The sequence below is a fragment of the Aphelocoma coerulescens genome, chromosome 8 (genome assembly GCF_041296385.1).
Source record: "Aphelocoma coerulescens isolate FSJ_1873_10779 chromosome 8, UR_Acoe_1.0, whole genome shotgun sequence".
Classification (NCBI taxonomy): domain Eukaryota; kingdom Metazoa; phylum Chordata; class Aves; order Passeriformes; family Corvidae; genus Aphelocoma; species Aphelocoma coerulescens.
The window spans coordinates 29,670,083-29,689,208 of record NC_091022.1 but is presented as its reverse complement, the minus strand read 5'-3'; the positions used below and the strand labels follow the sequence as shown (position 1 = coordinate 29,689,208).

The 19,126-nt window shown below is 41.1% G+C and overlaps 1 protein-coding gene and 1 long non-coding RNA gene across 2 annotated transcripts in view; one reads left to right on the top strand and one right to left on the bottom strand.

Annotated features, from left to right (window-relative positions):
• LOC138114283 (uncharacterized) overlaps positions 1–19,126 on the bottom strand; it is a 37,779-nt gene that overhangs the window by 18,369 nt on the left and 284 nt on the right. The window lies entirely within an intron of this gene.
• LOC138113740 (CARD- and ANK-domain containing inflammasome adapter protein-like) lies at positions 14,972–17,239 on the top strand. The gene has a single exon (XM_069022399.1). It carries the CDS (start codon positions 14,972–14,974, stop codon positions 17,237–17,239), a length of 2,268 nt encoding a protein of 755 aa, XP_068878500.1.

The following is a 19,126-nucleotide window of genomic DNA, read 5'->3' as shown; positions in this document are numbered from 1 at the left end:
AGAGATGCCTTAGCTATCTCTATTTTATAGGAAGCTGTCAGGAAATCCAGAAAATATCCCCCCAATCTATGTGAAAAATGGCTGACAGTTCTGTCCCATGCAGAAGTCTAAGAAATCCATTACAATAATTACTTTCTGAAAAGCAGCTCAGGCTGGAACAAGCTCAGGCACCGCTGGAGAGCACCATGGCGTGGGCTGTGCCATGTCCAGGAGAAGCACAAGGCAGAACTGAAAAAAATCCACTTATCTGTAAAATCAAGCCTAGCACTTTCTCTGTTCTCCACCTCTTCTTCCCTCCCCTTATTCCCAAAACTCCTGTATAACAACATGGAGTTACCCACATCAAGAACTAAAACCAGTTCAGGCAAAGTTGGCTGTGTAGAAAATAAAAGTTGCAAACATCATGAGTGAACACCAACTATTGCTAACAGGCAGATGGACTCAAGGAAATATTTGAAATTACTATATACACAAACCCATTATGAAACAGAATATACCTTAGGAACATCTGGCATTAGCTGAGGGACCGGGGAAGGAAGGTGGTATTAGCCTTACAAGTAGAGAAAAGGAAACTTCAAAATGCAGATGGTTTGCTTTTTAGGAAGGTAGCTCTTCCAGAGAAGTGCTTGTTCCTTGGAATTACATGCACTGTCAACACCAGAGCCTGCACCCAAGGGCTGGTGGCCATCCTAATTCTACACAGATCTATTACTGTTGACATGAACAGGATAATGTATCCTCTGAACAGAGAATGTGCTCCTTACAAAGGAAACTTGTAGAAAGTCATCATATAATTTACCGTGAAAGCCTCTGACTACTGAAACACTTTTAGAGTGGTTTTGCACAGCAGGGCCCTCTTTTCCAATTCTGCACATTATTCTTTGCAGTACTTTTTTGTTAAGAAACAATGGAACTACAAAAATCAAATTAGATTTTCATCATGGTCCCTTCTGTCCTTAAATATCCGAAACACTAGAAGCACAGTTACAATGGGGAAGAATGGCTTTTTAAAAAGTTAATTAAATATTGAAAACACTGCTAATTTTCTTAGTTATAGAGTAACAACAGACATCAGTGGAAAACCAAACAAAAACCTAATTCAGAAACATGAGCAAGTAATCTGTTTTTGAAATCTGATACAGAACTTGATAGGTCATGACTGACCTGATTAATCCAAATCTCTATAAAATGCCTAGAAACGGTAAACAAAAGCAGAGGAAAATTTATTATTTGTTTTCCTCAGTCTCACAATTATTTTCTGATTTTGAGTCTTGTATTCTCCAAGCAATCTTTAAGTTGAATCCTTAAACAAAAGGACGAGCAACTTACTGAAAATTCCTCTGAACTGTGAATTTCATTCCTTATTCTCTTTTTAATTAAAACCAATTCCTGTGAGACCTGGGAGCATAATAACACCAAAGATGTGGGAAACAGGATAGAATTCCAGCAGATGGAGCTCAAAAGCAAACAGCCCTGGAACCAGCTGCACAGATGCCTGGAACAGGAGCCTCTACTTAGATGGTGTAGTAGCCAAAAAAGACTTCAGATGAAACCTGTTATCATACAAGTGTACTAGAACCAGAAAAATTTAAACAACTTTCCTGAACTCCTAAAATAATCACTGCAATGAGGAGGGAGATCCTGCATGACTTTAGGCATAGAATAAGCACAGTTATTTCAGAGGACACTAAAGAGTTCAAACTGAGTGCCCATGGCTGTTTTTCTGAATTCTCCTCCCCAGTGATGATTTAGCTGGCATGGCTTTTGGATGGCTGCTGCTACCACACCTTTCTGTCTCAGGTAAGTCATGAAAACACACACGACACAGGGATCATCCAATACAGGTTGCTATCCAAACTCATAAAGCCTCTCTCTCAGACAGCACTGTATTAAAAACAGAAAACTGAAGAAGTTTTGAATCTCCACTGAATGGATCACTGGTAGGTTTAAAAGCATGGCCAAGCACTACCAAAATTGGGCCCTACCCATTTCAAGTGATGTGATTCTCAAAGTTGCTGACCTTCTGTGACTGCAAATCAAAGCAACTATGAAAAGTTCATTTTCATTTGTGTCCAAAAGTAGTTTTAGAACTTTTAACAGCAGCAAAAATTGTGACCTTCTGCACACACCTTGCAAGCTCTGGTGGTTGTTTTTATTTTCACCTTGAGAAATCAGGCACAAAAATCCATAACACTTTGGAGATATAGCTCAGGATTTATTCAGTTTAACTTCTGACACCTAACAAAGCTGGGGTAAGAGGCACCACAGGTTCTCCTTATGGTTGTCAGAAAAGCACAGGCCCCTTCAGAGCATGATCTGGATAAACCAAATTGCTGGTTGAAGTGATCTGGGTGAACTAAATTGCCTGTGCCTCAGCAGTCAGGTTTTTTTGACTTAGGAGCCTCCAGTCAGATAGGATGAAACCAAGCAGCAACAATTACCTGATTAGAATCAGGAGACATTCACTACACAGAACATTTCTGAAAACATCCACCACGTGTTAGTGATGAACAAATTTCCATATGCAAAGCTTCACTCTGCTGCAGCCCATACATAATGTACACCTTTTTGTTCCTATCCAAATATTATCCCCAAATATTAACTGTGCAAAACTCCTTGCAAGAAGTAATTAAAAACAAGACTTACAATGAACCCTCCAGTGGTGTCTCAGGGCCCCAGTCAAGATATGATCTTTATCATGTTAATAATCACCAAGTGCCTGACCCAAATACCTGAAGGGGAAAAAAAGAACCTGAATTCTCCAGGCAAAATCCATCTCCTATTTTCTTGTTTGGCTCTGCTCTCAATCATACAGATTGTCTGTTCTCCCTGCTTCCTGACTGAACAAGATAAAGTATTTATAAGTACATATATTTTAACTAGTTAAGAAAGTGCTTTAATATGCAAAATTACATAAAAACTATGTAAAAATATACAGCTGACTTCAAAACTGACAGTACAGGAGTTTGCAGTTAGTCTCCAAAAAGGTTACTGACCAAAGCCAACCCCTGGAAAGTTATCATCAAATTTCTTTCCCTAAATGATGAATTGCAAGCAGAATTTAGTGGCAGGTTCCTTCTCCTTGAAGCAGAGATTTCTAACCAGTATCTTTCTGGCACAGCACAATTTCCAGTTTTCAGGAGCACGACCTATGGAAAAGCAGGCAGCTTTTCTCTAGGCAGATTTATCTGTGCTTTTAATACATCAGCATTGTTGAAGACTTCTGGATTTTATTTCCCACTTCTGCACTCCAAAAACCACCTCAGCTTAGTATATTTAGGGAAGTGCTGTTCACTACACTTCACAACTACTGACACTTTAGGCTCTGTGTAATTTTGGAGAAGTAACAATAAAGTTGACCAATTTGAATGTTTCTCAAAATACTGATACCAAAAAAGTAGCACAAGTCCTGAAGATGCTGAATATCCCAGTTTTGGAAATCAGGCCACTGATAAATATTTGACAGAAAACATGATTTGAAATCACAGCATTTTTTTATGTTGGGAAATAGGGATGTCGGAGGAAGGAAGGAAGGAAGGAAGGAAGGAAGGAAGGAAGGAAGGAAGGAAGGAAGGAAGGAAGGAAGGAAGGAAGGAAGGAAGGAAGGAAGGAAAATGAGCAAGGGCAAAACACTTTGTACCAGGAGTTGGGTTTTTTCTTATCTTAGTCTCAGACTAAACTTTTACTTTCGTAAAAAAGTTACGCAGCTCCAGCTCTTTCAAAGGAATGGTCTCAAACTGGTCCAAGTGTGCACATCTGTCTTTTTGTGCAACCTGGGGCCTCGCTGAACAACCTCAGGTAGCTTTAGCTGGTGTTTGATGAAGGCACCAAGGAAGGAGTTCAGGTTTCTGTGCCAGTTTGTGGACTGCAGTAGCAAACCACTCGGACACTACTGCTGCAGGCAAACACCGTCAGCTGCACCTCCTGCCCTTAGAGAGCTGAGCTTTGATGTGTATAAGCATTTTTTCTACCTCGGTGTCAGCCTGAGCAGCCACTTTCTCCCTTCTCCTTTTCTTTTCCACTCCTCCCTTTGAGCTGGTAGTGCTTTTGGGAATATTTTAACCTGCACTGTTCCCCTGATTCTGTTACCCACAAAGCTCTACCAACCCCTGAAATGACAGGGAGCAACAGGGGAGGTGGAACATAAATGCAGGTACAGGCAGTGAGGATGTGGCATCTCCTGAAAGAAATGCTCACAGCAATATCCACATTGCCACAGATCGAGCCAGAACTCCTAAATTCATTCTTCCCAATGGAACTTACAGTACAAAAATGCCCAGACAGATTTTGCACCAGTTTTACTAACTTAATTTGAATTCACACTTTTGGTTAAACAAGATCAGCTTCCCATATGGACAAACCTATAAAACATGGTTTGACTTTCCCAGGGAACATTTTTCATGCAGCCATTAACTTGAACAAGAACTGTGAGACATTACTATACCTGCTTATGAAACTGTTTTTGTTAGATGACTAACTTTATGCATATATGTTTAAAATTATTTAAGAGGGCAGTGAGGTTATTATTCCAAGTCTTATAAATGGAATTTCTTGCACATGTTTCTGACATTGGCTTCTCTGTCTGTTTTGAATTTACTGACAAAGTATACTACCACACCCACAATTAATTTCAAGCTATTTCCTTGGCCCCCTCTGTTTGCTCTATTATCATCCTTACGCGCAGAAACTGCTTCTGTGTTTTTCACTGCACAGGAAATGCCAGGCTGGCAACATGAGAAAGGCTTGGATTTTAACTAAATGTTAATGGTTGTTTCTGTGGCTTGAATGTGGCAACCATGAAAAGCTCTCACATTTAGGATCTACACCACCTATTTGCTACTGGCAAAGCCAGTTACAGTTCCAATCAAACTCTAAAGGTAACAACGACAACATAGGAACAAAGGTAACAAAGTAATGAGCTCAGGGAAGGAAAGATCTTGTGAAGTTACTCTTTTTTTTTTCTGTTACAAATAGCCCAATTCTCTAACCTGTTGCAAATTAGGAATACTAGCAGCTCTGTGCCACCTGATTTTCTGTAGCCTAATGTAGTTCCCCCCGGAATTTAGTTCTACTGTTTTGACACTTGCACAGCCCAATCTAAGAAAGAAAAGCTCCCATTATCCCCTTTTTAACACACTGCCCATCCCAGCACAGCAGCACAGCCCCATCAATCCAGGAAAGCACTGCCAACCATCTCACCCCTTCCTGCCTCTCCAGGAGGGTCTCACTTCTCTGCTGGCAGTCGTGATCTAAGGAAATTAAGAAGAAATAGAACTCCTTGTCTTTATAATTGTACAGAAACAGGAACAAGCAAGACCTCGCCATTAACATACAGAACCCAGATTCCTCCGTGTTTCTGGGGTTCAGCTGATACCACACCAGCCAAGAGCACAATCACTGAATTTGAGTTCTAATTCCAGCTACAGCTTTACATGAAGAGCTCCTTCATAGTCCCACACACAGTTTTCCATAACTGCTGATTGAGATCTGCAGTGTAGAAATACCGAGTTTAATTCTCCTTTTTCCAGGCAGTCCAGGTCTTGGCTTAAAAAACAATGCTGAAAAGCCCCAAACCAAACAACTATGTCTTGGTGTAAATCCGCCCTCTGGTTTGGATCTTCAAAATGATACTGACTTCACAGAGATCTACTCTCTGATTTAAATGACTCAATGAGTCTATGAGTTCAAAAAGAAAAGTTTTATAAGTAAAGGTTGAAAACCAGCAGAAACTCCCCATGTAGTAAAAATTATCACTCTTGCCTCACAACTAAAAATGATCATTAAATGATGATGCTCCAAAAATCTATGAAAGTCTCCAAACTCATGAGAAGAGTCAGAATAAAAGCAGAGCTCTCAATTACTGAGAATTTTTAATGGCTTTCTATTTCTTTTGTGGACATCCATCAGTATTTTCATAGTCCAAAGCCTCTCCCATATGAACAACAATATATTAAAATGTATTTTGATTCATTTATCCAACTAGATTAAACTATGTTTAAACATTGCTGGTTCTAGATCTAAAACTGGAGTATTAAGATTCACCACATTACAAAAAACCTATGATTCTTCAAGTCCATTTGCCTAATATATGCTTGCCATGCCTAACATTACAAGCCTCATCCTAATCTGGAATTTAGCTATTACTTGATACTTTATGCTCTAAGATTCCTTCCTTAAGTCTGAAGCTTTAATTTAAGCCAGCTGTTCCACAATAACTCAACATGTGTGGGATTTTCCCAGTAGATGAAAATGGTAAGTAGGAAATTTTTATTTTTAAAGATATACTATGCCCATTGAGAGATGGCTCCTTTTAAATAAAGGCAAAGAAATTGTCACAGTTGGTTCAGCCATGTAATGTGAAAATGATCCTGTGCAACACAGCTGGGTTTGTCACTGGTATTGCCTTGGCCATGTTATGGGTTAATGGACAAAGTTACGTTGGCTTTTTTAGCTTTCCATTTTTACTGACCTGTGCACTTTGTTTCATGCTGATAATTAATGCACAAATATTAATACAACAATCTAATATTCTAAATCAGTATTTTTTATTCAAATTAATTTTCTTCTGAACAGCATACACTGAAGACTATTTGTGCTCATAAGGGAGAGTGTATAAGTGCACATCTGTACTATAAAATGCTACTGGTGTATTATTAAAATACAGACAATTTTAGCACTGAAATATATTGTTTTTCAATACAATTTTGATCACAAGAAAATGGCAAATGGCCTCTAGAAAAAAAAAAAGCACTGTCATGGCAGAGGCACTGGCAGGTGAAGGGTTAAAATCAATGCAGGCTTTGAGAGTACCAGAACGTTTTCCTGCAAAGTCCTTCTATGGTGTGATCCAGGGGAAGGTCCAACTCAAGTGCTGGATGTTCATACAGGATTTCCTATGACTAATGCTGTCAGCATTCAAGACTTTTGATTTAAAATGTGGGTGTTATACACAGATAGGAAATTTACCATTTATGATTTCTTATTCGAAAATGAATGGAAATTACTCTGATTTTCAGATTCATTTGCTGTACGTGGAATGATAGCATAAAATAAGGAAGTCACTAAGTGGCATATGCTGGGATTGCCTGCCAAGCTTTTACACAAGTCTTTTATATTTGGATGGGATTCACAGGAAGCTTGTACAGGAAGGCCTTTTCCTTCCTTATTTTTCAAAAGCTTTGCTGGATGGAAATTATGCCAGTGAGTAAAAGAGGGGAAGGGGGAACAAACCACCATCCTGGTCATTTTGGTGTCAATTCAAGCAAAACTGGAAGTCACATCTAGATGACATTGATGCAACCTGTTGTACAATAAACGAACAAAACCAAGCCTAGGGAGCACAAAAGATATTTTTGATTTAAAAGATTCAAAACCAAAGTAATACAGAAACCAAACCAAACTGGAAAATGCAAACTTGAGATGTAATCTGTTACAATTAAGTTAAATTTGCCAATATTTCTAACAAACGTGCCATGGCCATGTACACTCTCCAGTAGGGTTTGCTCTGAATTCTACTGCAAGCTCTGGCTGCTTCAGATAATGTTTAAATAGAGATATTTTATTGAATTAAACATGAAGTCACTAATAGCACTTGAGCTGTCATTACAATATCCTTCTATTCACTTCTTAATGTCACGTTTATCCCATTTTCATGATGTAATATTAACTTTTAATTGAAACTGAGATTTCCCTATGTCTTGTGACACAAGGGAAAAAGAAGGTTGATTCCAGCTATTAAAAATCACTATTCTTTCCTTAATCTTGGTCTTCTAAAATCCCTTGTGGGCATATTACTGTTCTATTATTGAGCCAGGGATTTTGCTTCACTGGGAACCATATGATATAAAAATACATTTACAGGTAAATTACAATGGGTCTAGATGCCTGTTCAGCATCTACCACGTCACCTCACAGGAGTCCCACAAGTCTCAGAGAACTCAATTTAAACCTCAGGGTCTTGTAAATCCTATTTAGGCAAGGAGAAGAAAAAAAACCAACCAAAAAATGAAAAAAGAAAAAAGCACAAACCAAAAAACTTTTAAAACTTTCTCAAACAAGGAATGCTTCAACTGCACAGTAAAGGAAACTGAATTTACAAATGAGTGCATTGAGGTTAGAGGGACAGTGTGGAAGAGACTCAAAAAGGCATAAGATAGCAATATGCAAAGGATGAAGAGGAAAGTAGTGCAGGGACAGTGGAAGACATCAAAAGCATTAGGAAGGATGCCTGAAGAGATGCAGCTCTTGTAAGGCTGTTGGTGGACGTGTGCAGTTGTCTCCAGCTGGACATCAGAAACAAACATTCAGGTTTTGAAAGCTATTATTTATTAAATGAAAAGGATGCTGAAATAATGAGTCAAACTTGTGCTTTGTCCACAGAGCAGCTGTGGCACAGGTACCAACCCTGTGTGCTGTGAGAAAAGGCATTGCTAGGGAAAAGAAAATCCATGCTGCTGTGTTTGCATTACTCCTGTGACCAAAACTATCTTTCTTTCAAAAAGCCTCTTTATGCAGCAAATAATTCTCTGCTCCTAGTGCAGACTAAAGGAGCAAGGAATAAAAGACTTAGTTCCAGGTATAGGAATAGAGGAGTCTGAAAGCAAAGTCTCCAGTTCAGATGGGACTGCACATGATCTGCACAGCGATGGAAACTGAGGGGGCAGCCAGGTCATGCCTTTCCCCTGCTGCATGAATCACTCTTTGAATGGAAATTTGAGTAGGAAGACATAATGGCTTGGGAACAAAGAGAGCTGCTGGAATATCACAGGTGCAGCCCAACACAGAAGGGTGTTTTGGGACATGCCAAGGAAAGCAAACACCATGAATCTGGAGTTGTCAGGACTTAGGGAGCTCTCCAAATCAACAAGGGTGTTTCTCACGGAGTCAAACAGGCAGGAGGACAGCTGAGGTCCTGAGCCAGTGCTCCAGTTAATCAGGTCCTCGATGCTAGACCTTTATTCAGAATTCAGAAAAAGATAGGAGTTGCTAATGTTCTGCTGATGTTTCTGGGAGTCAAACTTGCACTCCTCTGAGGCACCTCTCTGGAGCTGGATGTGTAACCATATCCTTTGCTGAACTGGAGCTGAGGTGAGGTGCAGGAATCCAGACCCTGACACACAAGAAGACACTTTCTGGGGGAACCAAAATAGGCAGTTAAAGGCAGAGGATTCAAACGGAAGACAGGGGAAGCTGCCAGAACTGGGAAGAGGAGATAACATGAAAGGATCAACTCTATGTGCCTCAGAAAACCCTCTGAATGAGAAATACTGTGAGACTGAGCAAAAGCTACCAAATTACAGAACTGAGAACAGACTAAAACACTTAGAAGAAACAATTACATGCCTGAAATTTTCTGCTACAGCAGGAAAGTTAAACTTCATTTTGATGTATAACAAATATAAACTGAATGCAACTAAAAATCCAAGATGATTTTAACCAGTTGATCAGGTTGGAGTACCACTAAATTATAATAAAGACAAACAGAATAAATAAATTAACAAGCAATTGCTTCCATGTACTTTTTCAGAAGAAGGAAAAGAATACCATTTTTTTTTTAAATGTGGTTACAAGCAAGCCCCTTGAGTAATTTGAATTGTCTGAAGACTAGGAAAGTGCTATAGATGGAGAGATTTAGATAGAACAGTGAAGATGTACTGGTGATGGATTTTTATAATCACTTAGAACAAAATTCTCCTTGGCACTGGTGCAAATTCAGAATCGTTTTCACTAAGTACTCTACCTCTACAAAGCCAATTTGGCCAAAAGGCTTCTGAGGGAGATGCAGTGACAGCACCACACCCTTCTGGGAGCAATACTGGGGTGTGAGGAGGATCCTCACTGTCTTCAACAGTTACAGAACTTCTATAAAGTATTTTCTTCTGTAAGACTTCACTGACAAAGTGCATGTTCCTGACTCACAACCAGAAGGGCTTGTTTGGTCTACACTGCAAAAAAATCTGCCCACTTTGGAGAAAAACCCTGTCCCTCTCTACATTTGGTTTTGCTGATCCTTGAAACTGCCTCAGCATTTAGTAACTCAGTACTTCTACATCATTTATGTCTTATCCTAATGATAGGAGGGCTTGCGTTTTGCCATAGCTGTTTTCTGTTAGCCTAGGTCTGAAAGGAGGCATTTATAGCTCTAAAATTACAAGATAAAATTATACCACTGATACAGCTTTCAGCCAGTTAGTATCCAGGTTTAGTCAACAGACTGACAATTAGTTCTTAAATTTAAATTATGCTTGTGACAGGAAATATGTCTGCAAAATAAATATGTATGGAAACAAATAACCAGTAATACTGCTCAGTTAGACAAAAAGCTTGCAAGTTTTTTTTTAACTTTGCATTATGAAAGTTACAGTTGCTAAATACATCATTCATGATATCACAGCTAACATTTTTTCTGTTTCTTTTGAAAGAACTTTTATTTTATTATGTTCTGAAACAAGAACGTTTCTTTTCTTTAGCTCTGTGAAGCAAAACTAGCAATTTCTTTTTCCTTCAACCTCCACTGTGTAGCTTTTTAGAAAACAGCCTGGCAAGTAATGCCACAAAGAACTTCAGAAAAATACATACATCTAATTATTCAAAACCTGAATGGCAAAAAAAAAGTTACCTAAGTAGTTTGGTCACTCTTCTTAAATTCAGTTATAAATGTATGATAAACTGGAAAACAATCCTAATCCTCACTTTGGCTGAGTTATTGATCCTAAGCCTCATTCCTACAGCTGGATGCAGCCAGCCCGCTCTGTCAGCATTTACAGCCCTCAGTGGCACTTTGCAGATGTTCACTGTCCACTCACAGCTACCCCGGCTTGGGAACTTCATAAAAGTACACAGTAATCTTCGGGAAAAAAACCAGTTTGCATTGCACGGGTGCAGCGCTTAACTGACCTTCATTTGTTTATGCCTGAGGAAACGGCCCTACAGGGCTGAGATAAGACCTTGGCTTGTTTTGGAAATAGAATAAAATACCTGGGGTATTATACCAGCTGTTGCATTATTGGTATTTTGAAAGCATCCATGAACAGTGGGTAAATCTGGGAAGCTGTGCCTTCTGCAGGTCCCTCTTTCAAGCCCCATGCCTGCCACAGGCTCCACTGGGGTGGCTCTGTGCTGCCAAGGAGTGCAGGAGAATTGGGACGGGACGGGACGGGACGGGATGGGATGGGATGGGATGGGATGGGATGGGATGGGATGGGATGGGATGGGAGCCCAGCTGCGAGTCAGGCACAGAACACGAGACTGCCCAGATCAGCTTTCCCTGCCCTCAGCGGGCCCCACTCAGGCACAGACCCCTGTTGTGCGTGTGCCACTGGGGATGGCACTTCCCTAGGGAACACCTCCCATCTAAATACCAGCCAGGAAGGCCCTGAGCTTGCTCTCCACAGAAATGTGACTGACACAAACTCATCACTCAGCACCAAAGCTCCCCTTTGGACCTCCCTCATTTACTGCAGTTCATCTTCAGGCAAAACCAAGCATTTTGCCTCTTGCAGACGTCCTGACTGCTCAGCTCTCCCAGTGTTGGAGCAAGTGAAGCTCACTGTAATCATCACCATGAACACTTCTTGCACTGCTGTTTCTCAATCCAGCTCTACCTAAATATAGTTCCACCTCAACCAGCTCGGCCACACTCAGATTTCTGGTTATCCAAAACAAAGCTCTATTCATGAGCCATGTTTATTAAGAAAAATGCCTTGATCACCCAGACATATTTCTGCATCCCTCACGATGTTTAGATAATGATGTTGGCTGTATTATCTCTTACAGGCTGGCTATAGCACAGCGAGATAAGTTCCCAACCACCAGCTCGGCAAGAGCCTCGGTGGAGGAATGGTGACCTCTGCAGGTGCCTCACTCCCGCAGCCACATCCCCTCACAGGCTCCTTTCACCACACTCTAGATGTACTTTGGGTTGCTTTCATCTTCGAGAAATTAAAATAGAGAAAATTAAATGTATATTTGATGATGACATGGCAACATAGAATCAGCTAGAGAACACGGGCATGCGTTAATTTAAGAAATAAATGTTCATCGCTGAGAAGTCAGAAAACAATACTTCAAAGGACAAAAACTTCAAAGCACTCTATAACTTCAAAGCACTGCACCAACAGTAATAAACACTTAGGACGTGTCTGTGAGGTAGAAAAAAATTTCCTTTTTTAATGCTTGTGTAAACAGGGAACAGGGATTAAGGGATTTGCCCAAGGACATGAGTTAGGAGCAAAACTGAGATTGCATGTCAGAAATAACTGACTCAAGTGTCCCAGCTACAGCTGGATTTAAACAGTTCCCTGCACAGCCACTCATCCAGCAGAGGCCAAAATTTATATCTTTCCTATCAAGGGCATCACTTGCCCTTCAAATCTACAAATTTAGTAAAGCCCACAATTTTATTTTTAAAATAACGTAATAAAGAGCCTTTTAAAATAACGTAATAATCCAGTCCTTGGACACATGGCGCTAAAGAAGCCAGCAGAAATAAAAGTGGTCTGTGAAGTACCTTATGCCCCTCTGACAATAAATAAAAATAAAAGATAACAAAGAAGCCCAAAGATTTGCCTCTTATTCTCTCCAACTTCCTTATTTTCTTAGAAGTCCAGTAATATTAAATACTGCCATTTTTATTTTTAATGCAGTTTCCTACTGATCCGACATATTTGTGGTCTCATGCACTTAATTATAAGAGAAGAGGTGTTGAGCCTTAATATTTTTCCCTTCTCTGAAACATTTACATGTCAAATAAAGTGAGTTAATCAGTGAAAAAGATATAAACAAAAAATTACGCTTCAAATAGCCAATTCTGAATCTCTTTGTGAAGTCATTGTTGGAACAAAGGCTTAATTCTAAAAGTAGTTAGAATAATAATTTTAAAATAAGGGCTTTTAAAACATAATTTCTAAAAACATATCTATACAACAACTTCTAAAATTTTCTTGTCAATGTGATTCTTGTTTTAAGACAGAGTTTCCTCATAAGTCACATATTTATAATGAGAAACTTTTCAAAAAAACCGCATAATTATGTTTTGGCAACTGTGATTTGCATCTCATAACACATCATTTGCTGCTTATTACTTTCCAAAATAAAGTGAAATGGCTCTGAAAGAGATGCTGCCTGCAAATATTGTTCAAATGTTCCTCCTCAAGGCCAGGGAGGAGAACTGCACCCTTCCATCTCTACTAGGACCTGCTTACCAGGGAAATTCCTGTATTCAGAACAGTGGGAAATTACTGCCTTACTAATGGAATCTTACAGAATATCACCATTTCTTTTTTTAAATTTTTCAGGAGTTCTAAAAATTCCTGTGCCACCTATGACAACTCTGCTCAGCACCCACGTAACATTTTCCCCTGCGAGAACTCACAACTTTCCTGTGAAGGTGATCAAGGATTGTTATCTCTATTTTGCATGGGAAGAATAATAATGACAATATAAAGATCCCATTTCCCCAAACTAAGTAAGAACTGATTTACTCAAGGACCAGATAGACCTTCAGGATCTAAGGAGATCGAGTTAAGTCAAATCTGAAGACTAAATAATTTGCAGATCACAGAGTGAGTCGCTGGCAGATTTGAGAACAACATTCAGTGCTCCTGACTCCCTACATTAAACCACGGTTTTCCATGCTATGAGTTAACAATCATTAACTAAATGACAAAGGTTTTGCTATTCTTGGTGTAGTGCCCTTCTTTGCATTTCAGAGGAATTACAAGGCTCTTAAATTGGCTGTCAAATTCGCTGACTTGGTAACTGGCTGGTTTTCAAAATATATATTAAAAGTCTTGCCCTTCCCAGCTATTTCTTCAATAAAACTTTTTTTTTTTTAATAGAATAAATTTTGCAATCTTACTTATAAAGTTAAAGTCAACAGCAAAAAATTAAAAATCTTATCAGTCACCTTGTACATACTACTAAAGAAAATACATGCAAAGAGAGCAGGACCCAGCAAAAAGGGCACTGAATGAAGAAACTAATGGCAAAATTTCCCACTTGCTTAAATAAGGTCAGGATTTCAACTTTTTAACTCATTTTACCTCCAGCTTTTCTCAAACTCTATAATCTCAATTTTTCTCTCAATTGGTTTCAAAATGTGTGGATAATTACTATTTTATTTCCTTCTCTTCCATAGGGAATTTAAACACCAATAAGTTAAATTAATTACAGCTAGGTCCCAAGGTCTTACATCCATATGGAAGACTACACAGATTCGAAGCTCTAATTATACTTTAAATATTGCACACTGAATCACATGCCTTGATCCACCTCATGTAAAAGAATTAACTTTTCCAGACAGACTCTGTGTTAGAGCAGGAATGACAAGGTAAATGGCCTTAAATATACCCCTGACTGGAGCTGTAGCTCATATTAGAAAGGCTGGATCACTTTTTATAACCAGCTGCTTAAACAGTTTATTTTTACCTAGGTCTTTATGCTTTTATTTCATTGCATTATAGGGTTTTCACCTGCATAGCTGGCAGTGTGCACTCTTTCATTTCAGATCATACGAGGTGTGTGATCATGGCAACAGTAACTATGCTGTGAATTTTCTTTTGTCATGTTTAATTGACTGGTCATTTAGGAACCAGCTTGGCCAGAGGAACAGAGAAACTCAACTAACAACTATCTTCTATTCAAATATCAGATTCACAAAAGCATTTTTTTAACCCCTAATTATGCATTAAAAATCTGGAAGAAGCCTTCCAAGTGAAATATCTTCAGATATCACAGACTTCTGTTTTGTTATTAAGCTGTACTCGTTGCTAAGGAAGAACAGAGGAGATCAAAGGACTTCTAACAACTGGAAAGCAAAGGTGAGGGGGTTTTGATTTCTTTAAAGATTTATCACCAATCTACAACGGTTGTTCGTTCATAGTTCTATGAAAAGACTGAAATTATGTGAGCCTGCTTTGCTATTTCCTATTTACCTTCAAACAATACCTCAATTCACTTTTTGATTAGCAACATGAACATGCATTCAAGCAGCCTGTTTACAAATCCATACGCAATTGAAGTCCTAAGGACTAAAAAAGAAGAGCTCGTACAAGGCATAAATGACCCAGACCAGCTCCTGCACTGGCTGATAGAAAATGGTATTTTTACCCCAGAAAAAAAGCTGGTCCTGAGTTTCTACAGGACACGAACAGAAAAGAACTCTCGGGTTTTAGACATACTCATTTCTCAAGGTGAACGAGCCTGCAGGCTCTTTTTTTATCCATGTTTAAAGCAAGTGGAGCCAAAACTTTACAGCAAGATAAGAAAATACGTTAGTGAAGTAAATGAAAGCATTGGAGATGCCAGAAGACAATTGGTTGGGTATTTACTTGAAAAAGATAAGGTTTGGGATGAAAATAGCAGTGAACAGCGCCAGGGGAAAAAAGACAGACCTGTGGGAAAAAAGCATAAAGGGGCTATTAAGAAGAAAGGAAAAGTAACTCCACTTTCAAGGGCAACAAAGCCTAGAAAAGATCACGCTGCTGTCAACATCTTTGCTGCAGTTGCTAAAGGCTCCCTGCCTGAGTTAGAGAAAACACTGAAGGATAATGATCTCAGTGTGCTAAACCCTTCCAGTGAAACACTTCTGCATGTTGCAGCTGCCAATGGCCATCTATCCATCATGGAATATTTGCTCAGCAAAGGTGCAAGGACAGGTGTGAAGGACAGGAAAGGGAGAACAGCCCTGCACAGGGCTGCTGAGAAAGGCCATGGAGGTGCAGTCAAGGTGCTTCTCCAAGGTGGTGCTTCCATGCACGCTCTGGACAGGGAAGGCAAGACACCACTTCACTGGGCTGCAGAGAATAACCACAGTCACATATTGAAAATGCTCCTGAAAGAAGAGGCAAGGAGCTGCAGGAACCAGCACAACTTCTTGCACATGGCAGCTCTTAGAGATGAGAGCAGCCTGGCCAAAATGCTTCTAGAGGCTGGTACCTCCACTGAAGGAAAGGATGAGAGAGGACAGACTGCTCTCAGTTACGCTGTTTCTCAGGGATCTGAAAACACTGCAAAAGTACTTCTAGAAGCCGGAGCCACTGTTGATTCCAACATGGTTGAAAGAGCCTTCAACAGCGACCACCCATCCATCCTCAAAATACTACTGGAATATTCTAAAGATCTGTCCTCCGACATAAAGAAGACAGCTCTTTTTAGAGCTGTACACAGGAATCTGCATGGTGCTATAGCAGCTTTAGTAGACAGAGGCACAGATATCAATGCCCGCAATGAAATTCATTACACTCCTTTGCTGCTGGCCTGTGAAATGGGCAAAGCAGAGTCAGCACAAGTTCTCATGGAAAAAGGAGCAAACTTGGAAATAAGGACTCCTGCTGCAGACACAGCTTTGCACTTGGCAGTTCGGGCTGGGGCTGCTTCCATCGCAGATCTGCTCCTGCGCAAGGGGATGGACACAAACGTCAGGAACCAAGCTGAGGAAGCCCCACTCCACATTGCTGCGCTCCAGAATAAGGGAGCATTGGTAGGCCTTTTAGTCAATGCTGGGGCCAAAACTAACGCTGTCACTAAAGACTTTGTTACTCCCCTGCACATCGCCAGTCAGAGAGGTCACGCCGATGTTGCCCGACAGCTGCTGCACCACAAAGCCCACGTTAACGCTCAGGACAAGCAGGCAAAGTCCCCTTTACATTTGGCTGCTGAGCAGGGAGACAAAACAATGGCAGAGATGCTCCTGAAGGCCAGAGCTGATCCCAACGCACAGGACAAGGAGAAGAAGACTCCCCTGCACGCTGCAGCCACAAGAGGACACCTCAGCATTGTGGAAGTGCTGTTGGCTAACAAAGGGAGAGCTGGAGCTAAGGACATGGATGGATGCACCCCGCTGCACTATGCCACCATGAAAGGAAACACAGACATCGTAAAAATTCTGCTGGCCTCAGAAAAAAATAAAAATATTGACGACAGAAACATTTGGAGGAAGACAGCCCTGCATATTGCAGCGGAGTATGGACATGGAGAGGTGATAAATCTCCTCCTGAGCCACGGTGCTGCCATCAATGCCTTGGACAGCAGCAGGGACACTGCCCTGCACTGCGCCTGCAGGGCCGGGCACCTCAGTGCCGTGAGCGCCCTCCTCAGCTGCCCACGAGGGGAAAAAGCAAGTTTGCTTGCTGTGAACAGCCTCAGAAAGACTCCACTGCAAGTAGCAGAATTTAATAAGACAGAAAATCAGGCTCAAATCGTAACCCTGTTGAGAAAGAAAATGTTAATAACAAAATGAAGATGTAAAAAAAAACCCCTTAACATTTAAATTCTCTTTAATGTATTTTGAATAGTCCTGTTGTAGAGTGTGATTGAGAATTATGCTTGAGCTGGCAGAATTAAGTTAGCAAAGGTGATCTTGGAAAAAAATGGATCTTAAAGACACTGTTGAACTTTTAAGTATTGATCGGTCTTCTACTTCTCTCATGAATGTCATACTTGGGACCTATTTAAAATGCTCTAGCCTTAAACACATTGTGTTTGACCTCCTCTAGTATAAATCAAGACAAAGATAGAAAATATCTTTTCATATATCTGTGAATATTAGCCTGTATGGATAGCTTAGTTAAGCATTGTTTGGTAAAACTACAATTAAAAAAAATCTATTATGAATAAGAAGATGTCTGTATCCTCAAGGTATTCCTGAGACTACAACAATTATTAACAATTATTTTTCTTTCTTTTATCATACCATTGTCTAGATTTTGCATTTTTAAGTAGAGAGAACAAAAACCATTGCATTTGCCATTTATTATTTTCACTTTGAAACCCATTCCACCACAAAGATGAAACGTTCCGAATAAAAAGGTTGCAACAGAGTTTGTTGGTTCAAAATATTTGTATTGAGATGACAACACAAATACAAACAGAAACACTTTCTGAGTCAACAGGAAGTTCTCTGGGGTTATTTCCTATATAATGATAATTAACCCTTACACTTCCCTTCAGATTACAAGCCAAATTATCACAAACATGGAAATACTTCTTGTGAAATGAAACACAGATTGAAGAACATATGAGAATAAAACCGATTTTTTCTTATTGATAAAACAACACTTTAACTTGACCCTCACAATGCCCTATGAACAGACATGACCACATACTTGAAGGACACAGGGGCACACAGCCTGCGTGGGTACCCAGGATCACAGAACCATTTAGGATGGAAAAGGCTTCTGAGATCATCAAATCCAACCTTTGACGGATCACCACCTTGTAAACCAGAGCACTGAGTGCCATGTCCAGTCTTTTCTTAAACACCTCCAGGGATGGTGACTCCACCAACAACCTGGGCAGGGTGTTTCAATGTTTAATCACCTCTTCTGTGAAGGAATTTTTCCTAATATCTAATCTAAACCTCCCTTGGTGCAACTTGAGGCCGTTCCCTCTTGTCCTGTCCCTTGTTCCCCGGGAGCAGAGCCCGACCCCCACCTGGCTGCACCCTTCTATCAGGGGGTTGTGGAGAGAGAAAAGGTCTCCCCGAGCCTCCTTTTCTTCATGCTGAGCCCCCACAGCCACTCATCACACTTGTGCTCCAGGCCTTTCTCCAGCTCTGGAGACACTCCAGCCCCTCCACATCCTTCTCGCAGTGAGGGGCCCAGCCCTGCGTATATCTCTGAGGGTGCCCCTCACCAGTGTGGGCTCCAACCTTCCATCGCCGCATCCCGCACTCCTCCTCAGACCCGCTTTGACTGTCACCCCTTCCCCCACCGCCCAGCCATGTCCCTTCAGCTCCCAGCCATGTCCCCTCACGGCCCGGCCATCTCCTCTCACAGCCCGGCCGCGACCCCTCAGCTCTCGGCCATGCCCCCTCACAGCCCGGCCCTGTCCCGTCACGGCCCGGCCCTGTCCCCTCACGGCCCGGCCCTGTCCCCTCAGCTCTCGGCCATGTCCCCTCACGGCTCGGCCATGTCCCTTCACGGCCCGGCCATGTCCCTTCACGGCCCGGCCCTGTCCCCTCACGGCCCGGCCCTGTCCCCTCACGGCTCGGCCCTGTCCCCTCACGGCCCGGCCCTGTCCCCTCACGGCCCGGCCCTGTCCCGTCACGGCCCGGCCCTGTCCCCTCACGGCCCGGCCCTGTCCCTCAGCTCTCGGCCATGTCCCCTCACGGCCCGGCCCTGTCCCC

Coding starts and splice junctions, on each gene's coding strand:
- LOC138113740 (XM_069022399.1), top strand. CDS start 14,972: ATGAACATGCATTCAAGCAGCCTGTTTACAAATCCATACGCAATTGAA.